The sequence below is a fragment of the Miscanthus floridulus genome, chromosome 8, assembly GCF_019320115.1.
Source record: "Miscanthus floridulus cultivar M001 chromosome 8, ASM1932011v1, whole genome shotgun sequence".
NCBI classification, from domain to species: Eukaryota; Viridiplantae; Streptophyta; class Magnoliopsida; order Poales; family Poaceae; genus Miscanthus; species Miscanthus floridulus.
Window position 1 is genome coordinate 53,445,989 of NC_089587.1, and position 12,346 is coordinate 53,458,334.

The 12,346-nt window shown below is 40.6% G+C and overlaps 1 protein-coding gene across 1 annotated transcript; it reads right to left on the reverse strand.

The window, feature by feature from the left end:
- Positions 1-8,862: 8,862 nt before the first annotated feature.
- On the reverse strand, positions 8,863-10,879 carry LOC136472068 (putative 4-hydroxy-4-methyl-2-oxoglutarate aldolase 2). Its single transcript, XM_066469798.1, has 2 exons — positions 10,813-10,879; positions 8,863-9,744 (listed from the first exon to the last, which is right to left on the reverse strand). The coding sequence occupies exon 2, from the start codon at positions 9,711-9,713 to the stop codon at positions 9,204-9,206; it is 510 nt and encodes a 169-aa protein (XP_066325895.1). The 5' UTR covers positions 9,714-9,744; positions 10,813-10,879; the 3' UTR covers positions 8,863-9,203.
- Positions 10,880-12,346: the final 1,467 nt, after the last annotated feature.

The following is a 12,346-nucleotide window of genomic DNA, read 5'->3' on the forward strand; positions in this document are numbered from 1 at the left end:
GATGAGGGTTTAGTTTTACATGTTTTGGAATCAACCACTTGTGCTGAAAATGTTATTCATATTGCTACTAAAACTGACGAGCTCAAACTATTATCTTCTTTACATACTTTGGGCTACATTGAATTTGATGTTTTGTGTAACCTAGATTGCTTGGAGGAGAGCCTATTTAAATATGCTGATTTGCCTGGTTTTTCTAAACATACATATCATGTTATTGGCAAATATAACAATAAAGAACAATATATGATACATCGAGTATACATTCATAGTAATATGAATTCTCCTTTTGTTGTACAAGATTATGATCGTTTAGAGGGCAGCCATAATAATATAAATATTTTCTCATGTTCCTCAAAGAAACAAGTTCACTTCCAAGAAGGGGAGCATTGTTGGTTGTTACCTATGTCTGCTAGACCATCTATTTCTGCATTGTCTTTGGTTAGTTCTAATCTTTTGTAGGATAGTGTTGACATACATCGTGTGCATTCGGATCAAAGAGTCTACATGCTTGCTGAAATTTTTATGCGAGATGTCACGCTAGAAACTTGGAAACATGGTCACGTTCCTTCTCACAATTATTTTAGTTCCCTTTGTTTTCGCCATTCTCCTTTGTTTATGCAACCCCGTTCTCCTTTATGTTGTGCAGGATCAGTTTGAAGCACAATCGACGCCGATGACGGCTTTTCGTCAAGAAGACTTCGACGCTCATGTCGTCTGATGAGGACATGACACCCATGCATATGACCATGTTTGGCACATGGTATGGAGGGGTAGGAGGCCAGCAAGGGTGTCCAAGTCAAGAAGTAGGTCCGAGGCTAATTTGGTTCGAGTCCCCGAGGTGGAGGCCCAAAGCAACTCAAGTTCGAGTCTGTCTTGGTCTCTAGGACCAGTCTACCTTAAATTGGTCACCCAGGATGCATCCGGACTCTGTTTTTGATGATCCACATATAGATGAAAAGATAATTGGATAAGGAATCCAACCCAATTGGTTTCACGTCAAAAGCCCTTCGAAATCAACGGAAATCGTCGAAATAAGTCAGCGTCCAGAATCTGTCAGGGTGCTGCGACACCGTCTTTTGGTCCGTTGGACCGTGTATCGTGTTTGGGCCCATTAGGGGGCGTGTCCAGTGGGGTGACGTCCAAGACTCTATAAATAGCTGCCGTCGCTTTCCTTAGGGTTTGGGTTTTGTTTGGTTCTTGATTTCCTCATGAAACAGACATCGTTTTGCTACAACTATGCCGCCAAGGCTGCTTGCTATGAACCAGGGCTCCAGTTCTTGATCTTGTTCGCCTGTGGCAATTAGTCCTTTCGAATAAAGACCTGAACTCCTTCTCGTTATCATAAGCCTCATATTTATTTGTAATTTTAGATTGCGTTCATCCTGTTCTTGCTTGTGTTCTCGATTCGCTTGCAGGAAAGCCTTCTCGACGAGGTCAATCGCGTTCGCGTGGTTGATAACCAACGGAGCAGTGGTGTAACGGTTGTGGGGGTCTGAATCAGTCTTGGTTCAAAGCCTAGATCGTGAACATTGAGTCTCCACCAATCGATGCTATCATACCTTTCGGACATCACCGTCGATATCCCAACGTTGTTAGCGGAACGGATCTGCTACCTCTACCTGCAATTAACCTACACTGCATCGATATGTACTATCGCCGTCAAGCAGGCAGTTCCACGACGATGTCAACCACCCTATGCGGTGTGTATCTACTAACCACTACCCTATGCGGCATGTGATGTAGATTAAATTGACATCCTCGTTTATCCTAGCCATCGAGTTAGGCTTTTGTTACTGTCCTAATATCGTACATGCAGTACATAAGTTTGTACATGCAGTACATACTTTACGGATTGCATCTAGGGTTAAATTTAAAAGAATATATGCACTATGGTACACGTAAGATCGAGTTCATTATACAGAAAGTGCTGACGCAACCATCACATGAGAAAGCCCGTTTTTGAATGCCAAATATTATTTTCATTAAAAGAAAATAATCTTAAAAGTAAAATATTTCTTGAAGCTTAAAGCAGGAATAGTATCACGCACTAAATCCAATAATAGTTTGACTAATGCTCTTGTGAAGCATGAAGCGGAGCATATACTAGATATTTTTGAAAATTAGAGGAGTAACTTGAAGTTATAAACCAGAAGTTATGTTTATTAGTAGTAAACTAAATATTGTATATTATCAAGCTACAATCTACTGGGACGCCTGTGGATTCTAGTTTATTGTATATTTATTAAATAAAATAAGAAAAAACTCCTCCATTCTCATGAAGAGAACACATCATGAAGAAGGGTTAAGCACCTCATGAAGAGGATCATCATGAAGATGAAATCCAACACACTAGGCGCGCATATTATTAGTGTTGGGTATACAGAATAACAAATCATCTCTTGTTTGGGAAATGACAAAGAGATAGAATAATCTCACATTGTGAGAATATTGGGAGAAAATAATAGTTGTCGACAACGCTACCTCTATAGTTGCAAATGTTTCTCTTATGAGAACCCAGATCCAAAAAAACAAAGTCCATGGCAAAGTCGCATGTAGCGATTATATCGGGTCAATGAAGAAAGCAATTGAGGTTCAATCTCCTACTAAGAAAAAATAAATGTTCTACTATATCTCTGGCAAATGAAATGAATAAATATAAAATATGCAGTTAATAAGAGGATTATGAAGATCTATATAGTTCCTGAAGAATATAAATCCCAACATATAAAAATTAAATCTCATACAAAGTATTAAGAAGTTTAGGATATATTATATTCCTGAATGAATATTGAAGTCTCAAGAAGAGCATGTCCTAGAAGGAACATTCATCAAATGACTTTGCAGTGAATAACACTATATCATTGTGTATATCACATAATAATATCTCATGTAGTAGAGAATATATCTCATAGAAGAGCAATGTTATTCACTAAGAATGAAAACATCATTGAAGGATTTAATCCATGAAAAATTTACCAGTCGATTCTTCCCTGAAGTGAATATAAATCCGAGAGAAAGAAAATGAGGAATCATACAAACACTCAGAAAGTGTATATTATAGAGCTAGCAATGAAGTGTTGATATTCTCTAAATACCATAAAAGGTATAAGAATAATGGTGACTTTGACAATTGAATTACCCCCTAAATGCCAAATGTAAGACTGGATTTATTATTTAGTGATACAATCAAAATCTCGAAGATTTGTAGAACATATAATTTAAAAATCCACTAAGGAAGAATTATTAGTATTCAAACTCTAGTATAAGTTTGAAACACTATCTAGAAGATATTGAATATTAACTTATTTACCCCCATAATCCTCTGAAAGGATTTATTACTCTGAAGGATAAAATTTATTTGTTTTGGACAACTAATAAGTGGTTATTATGCGTGAAGCATATTGCTCTTGTTTATACCCATATAATTCATAGAAGAATTATGAGCCAACTTTTTGAAAGATATAGTATTAGGTGTTGCATACCATTAATTAAGCACACATTTATGAAAAGTGTGGTTTCAACAATGAAGTTCAAATTTTGGCTTTATGAGGGGAGCATATTTTTATTGAATCTACATTGAAGGTAAACCACTATAATTACAAAGATCAAGTAGATCATATTTTCTAAAACACTAAAGTTTATGCATAGATCATGAAGATCAATATCTATTTATGAAGAATAGAATATCTTGAAGAATACATGACCAAGATGGTTAAATGTTGTACTCTTTTTCCCTGTGTGAGTTTTTACTTGAAGGTTTCTCACACAAGGTTTTTAATGAGACAACATGTGCAATACAATTAACGAATACGATGTATTTTGTTCTCCAAGAACCGTTTTTTCCCACTGGGGTTTCAGATGAAGTTTTTAATGAGGTATGTGCATATCATGGTAATCGCCCAAGGGGGAGTGTTGTAAAACATACGAACTCTATCCTAGAAGGAAAGGCGAAGGAGAAATCTTAATACTAGTCCATTTGTATATGGGCTCTTACCAAACTCTTAGGCCTTGGTAGGACTATATATACGTGGAAGCTCTATGTTGTAATCACCAGTATTAAGAGAAATAAAGAATAATCTCCCTATCTTATGTCTATTTGTTCTCTACTTTCATCTACTGTGTTGATGATGAGAGATGGAGAGAGGAAGGTCCTAACTGCTGGTAACAAATTTTATAACAAGAAAAGCTTTTGCGGATCTTGGTGAGAACCTATCTTATTAACCATTCTTAGGCGAGAAAAGACAGTAAAGTTGAAAGCTAGTAGTTCCTTATAGAATTATAGAGATCTTCAGAAGAGCTCTTTAATAGAAAAAAACATTTTAGAGAAGGGGGGAAATGAGGAAAGAATTTAGATAAGTAGACATGTGTAAGAGGGAAATAAAAGGTAGAGATGTCAATGGACCCTGATCTCCAATTCTCTGTGGGGAATTTCCCTAGTAGGCGAAGAGGATGAGGTTAATTCTTGGCCATAGGGGTTCCAACCTATCCTACTTGTCTGCCCTCCCTACTTATGAGGATGGTGGGAATCGGATGAGAAAAACATTTTCTAAGCCAATAGAAAATCGGACACAACCATGTTGAAAGAAAAGAAAATCCACGCATGTATTAACAGACCACAAACCGAATGAAACACGAACGTGAAGAAAAGAGATTGATGATCTTGGCTTTGTTCTTGGCCCGGACTGCTGCTGCGCCTCATGACTGCTGGTGCTGCCGCGCCTATCCGCGAGGACCGCCTGCACCCGCGGGACCACCTACGCCTGCTGTAATATCCCAGATGTTAAAAAACAACTAAAACTTGATCATGAGCATCATTAAGCATAATCAACAAGTAATGAGTTATAAATGCATTCCATGTTTCAAGTATTGCATTCTATGTTTCATTTAAACCATGTCTATGTTGCATGTGTTGTGTTTCAAATGTTGCATGAAATGTTAACAACATTAGTGGTTAAGAAACTTTGTGATTTTATATATGAGAATTTGTTTAAACAAATAAAATTTTGTTAAACTAAATTTTGTGGTTTAAAGTATGCTCTTTAATATAGAACAAAAGTTGGTTTGAGTTTTCAAGTCAAACATGTTCAATTTGGAGCCCAAAGATTGGATTCAAGGCTGATTTTCAAACCTAGTAATTTCTGCCTAAGTCCTTGAGATTCAGTGTTTTAGTTCAATTTTTGATGAATTAATAAATCAATTTTTATAAGTAAAATTTGTTCAACCTTTGCTTCATTGATTGATATGATGGTTAAGCTTAGTTATTGAGTAATTGGTTGATATGTTTGATTCATGGTTGATCACTAATTAATTCACCTAACATAGCTAATCTAACTATTTTCCAAAACCCTAACTGAAGCTCCGTGGATCAGTTTCAAAGTACTGATGTTCTTGGCCTTTGATCTCTCAGTCAAGTGAGAACCAGAGTTTGATTCTTAAAGAAAAGTTGGAGACGACATCAAGATAAACAACTTTTGTTTTTGGAGTTCATTGAGTTGACATTTGGAATCAAGAGAAAAATGAAGAGGAAGATAGAGGATCAGGCTGCTACAGTGCTACGCCGGCAGCAGGCAGTCAGCCTGCTCACCACCGACGGCCGCCGACCGTTTTCGCCGCCCTCGAGCGTGCTGACGCGCAGATGCTTCGGTGGCAAGACCTAAGTAGGAGCTGGTGACCGCGACGCTTCGTCTGTGCCTGTTATATCACGCCGCCATCGTTCATCCCTCTTTTCCCTCTATTTTCCGCCGCCGCTGAGCACCCTACTTTGTCGGTGCATTTTGCCACGCCTCCTCGCTCTCTGCCTAATTCCTTGCACACGTAGTCTCACCATGTCGTCGTGCACTCATTGAGCCCGCTAGCGCTGTCTAGCCCCGCCAGAGCTGGCCGGAGGTCTCCATCTTCTTCCTCGCCGTCCGCAGCACCGCTGAGCTTCAAAACTAAAATTATGACGAATTTGGCTCCTTCAGTGACGAAACCTGATCATCATAGAAGTGGATATTCCTAGTAGTGATGCCTTCAGAAAGTCCTAGTAGTGATGCCTTCAGAAAGGTTATGATGCTAACGACGCCATCATCGCCATCCCACGAATAGGCTAGGTTTTCACCCATAGAAACACAATAGGGTTGGGCGGGGTGGACGCCTCCATGGAGGAAGCGGCGTCCATAGGCATCACTGTCCCAACTTTCATCAGCGTGGCTTCCAAGGCATCGTAGTACTATATGAATGGTCTCCAACCTGCCATGCCACTACAACCGCTCCTCGCGTGTGCCTTGAGCTCCATAGCGGTCACCTGGGCCGATATGGCCAAAATCGGGCGTCGACCCACCGAATCTGGCCAGCCCTCGTAGATCTGGCTGGGGAAGAGTGGATCCGTATGTCAGAGCACCAGAGTTAACTACTAAAGGAGATATGACCACTGCTTCGCATGGCCTCCGGTGACCCGCTCGCGCGACGACGAGACATGGCAGAGAGGTGGCGTGGCGCTGGGGTTACGGTTTTCGTCCAAGCCACCCATAGAAGAAGGGACGCGGAGGTGTGTATTGTGCTTCATGTCAAAAGTCAAGATCTAAAACGAACAACAATATTTATAAGCATTTCCTTGGCTGCCAACCTCCAAGAAAAATCAATAACCCCCAAGGAAATCATAATTTACTTAACGGTTTAGAATAACACCAAAATAAAATAGGTATTTTTCTTGGCGGTTAAGAACAACACTCAAGGAAATAGTAATTTCCTTGACTGTTTACAATTACACTCAAGGAAATATGTCATTTCCTTGGAGGTGATTGGAAACCGCCAAGGAAACACCCATATTCCTTGGCGGTTTACTTCGACCTCCAAGGAATATATGTTTCCTTGAGAGTTCACTAGCACCGCCAAGGAAACTATATATTCCTTAACGGTTTGATTCTGGCCCTCAAGGAAATTCCTAGCACTCAAGGTAATTCTAGTTTCATGTAGTGATTGTCTTTTAGTTGTGAGTTATGACAATGGGCAATGGTTTTATTTTTTTTAGAAGGTTCCATGTATCTATCTTGGCATTTTATATTCTTCCCTGGAAAGTCTTTTATGAATAGTAATGACACCCACGAGCGCGCAATTACTGAAGAACACTTTCAAGGACCATCATATTTGCTTATAGAGGCAGTTTTCCAACCTTCAGGTCTCTAACAAACGGTGAAATCAATCATCAATCATTTCTGAGGGTGGTAGGCAACTGCTCTACTGAGTGCCTTTAGAAATTACACCTTACGCTTCAAATTATAAGACATTTTGACTTTATCTAGATACATTGCTTTTGCTATGCATCTAAGTATATCTAGTAAAAGCAAGGTATCTATAAAACCAAAACATCTTATAATTTGAAACATTGTGTAGTAATTTTTAATGTGGTCCATCACTAATGTGATTATGCTTCTAGAAACAAATTTCTAGACACGTAAAAATAGTTTATATTGCTATCATTTTATATGAATTATTTTTTATGAAATATTATTGTATTGAGTTTTTTACTCTAAATGATTTTAAATGAAAAATACTTTAATCACAAAATTTTAAATCTTGGCAAACGCTATAACTACTCTAGTATAATTCGTATCGTGACAGGTTGCCGTGCCATGTGCACTAGCGCGACAACATCAGGCCCACCAAGCCGTCACGTTGGCATGTCCAAATGCAAGCATGTTGTGTGACAACGTTGTCCCGTCGCTAGACACACTGGCACAACCAAAAGAATTGAATGTAGAGATACTTTTTTTTACAAGGATATTATTACTCCCTCCGTGCTTGATTAAATCAACTACTAGTAGGAAGTTTATAATAGATTAGTGCAATCTTTTAACTGTATGCTAGTGTGGCACTAGTTTTAATGAAAGAACTACTACATCGCTCAACCAAACCGGATCAGTATGCCGACCTGTGCCTGTATGCACCTGTGCCTCCGTATCGTGTTTCACGGGTCACGGTAGGAAGAAGCGTACGATGGCTGTTTGGACCCATCATATTAATTTGCTAATTTCAGTATACTAGCTATTAGGGCCTTGTTTAGATCACTTCAAAGTTCCAAGTTTTTTCACTCTCTCTCCATCACATCAATTTTTGGACGCATGTATGGAGCATTAAATGTAGGTAAAAAAATAACTAATTGCACAGTTTGGTTGTAAATCACGAGACGAATCTTTTGAGCCTAGTTAATCCATGATCAGACAAAGTTTGTCAAATACAAACGAAACGTGCTACAGTGTCCAGATTGCAAAAATTTGCAATCTAAAGAAGGCCTAGGACTAAGGGTCCAAACGCATAATCTGAATGGTTCACACACATCTCAGTCTTCGATAATTTAAGAGGAAACTTAGTGTGAGTCGAATCTTATAAGTTTAAGAGGAAGGTAAACTCAATTATTTGTTACATACTACTGTAAAAACGATTTCAAGAGGTGTTCGTTTTTTTTTCCATAGAGATGGCTTGAACAAATAAAGTCGTATCTAGAAATGGTTTGTGACACTAGAAATTGAGTTTTAAAGGCGGTTGATGTTTCTAGCCGTTTTTAGAATGTCTCTATTTGTAAAGGTGGTTGGAAACACCAATCATGTCAAAAAAAAAATCACATTTACAGAGACAGCTGTTATTTTGAATGACTCTAAAAATAGGGCCACCGCTCCACTCGTGTCTAGAAATCAATTTCCAAAGGCCGTTGGCAACGTGGCTCAAATCTGAAACAGGTGCAGTACAAAAAGAAAATTATAACTTTTTCAAATAAAGTTGTATGAAGGCGAACTTTATATCAAAATTATAGTGCATTGAAAGGTGCTCGGTAAAACAAACCGGAAAATCCACAAAAAATGCTTCATCATCTAGCTGGTTACAAAGTCATACATCACAAATATTGAATACCACCTTCCTCTTAGGAAAAGAGAAGAGGTAAAAAAAAACATAGTGACCATAAAGGTAAGAAAACATAGTGACCATAAGTTGCGAACAAATACCATTCGGTGTTGTTGCAAGTTCAGACAGATGTGCATATATATAATTATTGCCGGGAAATGCAAATGCTGAGGTCTCAGCTAAATTTTAGCAGCTAACTGATACATTTACGATCGATCAAGCTCCAAATTAACAGAACCCAATATATCATACAAATGACGAATATGCATGCATGACAAATGACAAACAAAAGCAGATCGAGGTGACTGATCTGTCTGATATATCTACGCGGTCATTTCCGAAGTTGAGACGAGAAGACCGTCGCTGTCGGCATAGAGCCAGTCGCCTTCGCAGACTCTGATTCCCGCAATGGTCACGGGGACGTGCTTCTCACCATTGCCCTTCTTGCCTGGCTTCACAGGGTACGAGCCGAGAGCTCGGACGCCAATGTCGCAGAGGTTGACGTCGTCGACGTCCCTGATGCAGCCGTAGACCACGATGCCGGCCCACTCGTTGTTCTCCGCCCTCTTGGCGAGGACGCCGCCGATGATGGCGCTCCGCAGGCTCCCGCAGCCGTCGATCACCATGACCCTGCCGTGGCCCTTCTGCGCAACGAGCTCGCGGACCAGGACGTTGTCCTCGAAGCACTTGACCGTCACCACGGGGCCGGAGAAAGCCTTCTTCCTCCCGTAAATCTGGAAGATGGGTGGGAGGGGACGAAGCTCACCGTTTGTGAGTAAGTGAGAATTAGCGTCGCATATATCCGCAATGGCCAGTGGCGCTGAGGAACCCATAGCAGTCGGAGCTTAGTGATTTCCTCCGATCCTGCTTGTCATCACATGCAAGAGGGATTGAATATTATCATCAGTGACAGTGAGTGAAACAAAATCAAACTGTTGCAGAACACATTTTTTCAAACAGCAAGAATGTATACCAGTACCACCAAGCAGAAAAAGACCTAGAAATGGAAACACAAGATTTACTAGATCTCCACAGAAACCATTTCACATCCAACTAGATTCGATATACGCAGTATAGTGTATCTCTTTAGCATGCATGCACAAGGCAATAAGTCAGTGCACAAGAACTATATAAGCAAGTTGCTATCTCCTTCTACGACATGCTGTAGTCGTCGCCATATTCAATATGTCACTTAGTCATATCTGCCTGGCAGCGGGTCAGCACCTCGGAAAGAAAGGGAGGGAGGACTTCATTTAGTGACACCACGATCACCCTCTGAACGATCAAAATAAGGTAAAGCTTGAAGATAAGTTTTGTACTCGATTAATTTCTCAGTCCCTCTAGTCGGGTGGGCGCCGGCCTGCCAGATCCCCCTGAAAACCGTACATGCGGGTCTCCCCGCATGCGGCTCACGAACACGAAAAACAAATTCGAACACGAACACGAACTTCCATTACAAAACCAATAAAAACGGAAGATAAAGCCAAATTACAAACCTAAAACTGGACCTGCGAGGGTATGACCACCCCCAGGCATTGCATTAAGAAGAAGACATTCTCACGCAGACTTAGAAAACCCCCGAACCCCTGCCCCACCCCCACCCTTACACAGCGGCACCATCGCCCTGTGAGATGGGCCGGTCCTTAGACCTGTGCTTTGGCGTAGGACAGACGAGGGGATTTTTTTAACCGCAGCCTGAAATTCGCCCCCAAGGGGAGTCGAACCCAGAACCTAAGGAGTGTCGCCGGAACGCTCTAACCAGTTGGACTAGAGGCCCTTTGGCCCAAATTACAAACCTAATTAAGAAAGAGTACACCAACGGAAATATACTACAGGGAACATTTCTGAATGGAAAATTCAGTTTGCCATATCTCTTCAAGCGAGGCCCTGGGAAACTACAACTTATATATAAGACTATATATATGTATCTACCTCTAGTTTAGATTTGCTTGAAAAGGAGAGGGATTGTGTGGCTCTTGGCTCTGCAACCCAAAACAAGATGCTCACTTGACGATCTCAAAATATATGCAGACATGCGTATATATAGAGGGAGGACTAGCTCATGATGAGAATCGATCTGCAGCATGTCTCTGTCCCACAAAAATTGACATCTTACCGTACAAAATTTGTCCCCAAAGATACCGTTTTATATTAGGCCCACTAAACATCTACTCTCTCCATCCTAAAAAAAAGTATCGTTCTCGTTTTCCAAGAAGTTAAACAACATGGTATATGCTCAATAAAAAAATATTCTATCTCCATCAAAAAATATTATTTAATGATTTTTTTCTAGATATACCAAGTGAGATCTTGTTTTGAAGGATTTATCGCAAGAAACACCATGGCGCAATCAGAATTAATTTTGAATTTGATTTATGAAATACTTAAAACTTTCAAACGCTTTTGCATATGGATGATGCCAGCAAAAGTATTCACATGCATGCATGTATTTTTCACCTGCGTGTGCTTTTCTCTCTACCTGTTTTTTTACACGGCCTAGATACAGTATTTTGGCCCACTAACAAACCGTACACATGATTATTTCTGGCCGTCCCGTGACTTAGTGCCACCCTGGTGGTGCATATCAGCCCCACTTAATCACACGGTATGAGGGCACTCCCAACGTAGACTCTATCATGATTTTTATTTCTATTTTTATCCTTTTATTTATTGATTATTGCTAATATAGCACTATATTTATCGATGACAGAGGGTCTACAAGCAAGAAACCGTTTCTAAATAAGACTCGACGTCTACTCGTAAATCGAAGCGTAGGAAACTACGCGGAACTAGCGTTGGGGACTTCTCCGTCGTTTCTTCAGATCCGGTACGCCCGCCTCCACTCCCCGTCGCCGCCGCTAGCCACAACAATCTCGCGACCCCCTTCCCGCGCCGCCTGCTCGTGCACTGCCGGCTGTCCCGGCACCGCGCGCGGTGTGTCTCTGCTACCGCCCTGTTTCGTTGCCGGCGTCCGTTCGTCTGTTCGGCAGACCGGTGCTCGTGTCTTTGTTGCGTTCTCTTCCCTCTGTAAGCACGGTGAGGTCCCCAGCTGTCGTTTCCTGTGCGATTGCTGTTCCCTGCCCTTCAAGTACTCGATAAAATGCCTAAAGGGAGTGCGTTTGCTAATTTTGCATGTCCGCTGCCTTCATGTGTTTGTAGACCATCTAGCGCACAAGTGCGGAAAAGGATTTCAGTTTGTGTCTGTCCTATATAGAGTTGTTGTGGACATAGGAGTTCATGTGCAGGAGGAAAAATGGCTGATGGTCTAAATATTGTTTTGTCGTCATTGCTATTGTCGATTGTATTTTTTAAACTAATCAATGTTGCTACCTAATTTATTTGAACTCAAATGATGTACCTTCGCAGCTACCTACTTTACTTTGAATTGAAATACAGTGCAGCAAGAAAGGCTACATATTGTTTGGCACAGCTGATCCTTGTTTGTCTGTGTTGCATACAATTGTTC

What these genes read in the sequence shown, in the direction of transcription:
- LOC136472068 (XM_066469798.1), bottom strand. Translation starts at nt 9,713, where the DNA reads ATGGGTTCCTCAGCGCCACTGGCCATTGCGGATATATGCGACGCTAAT.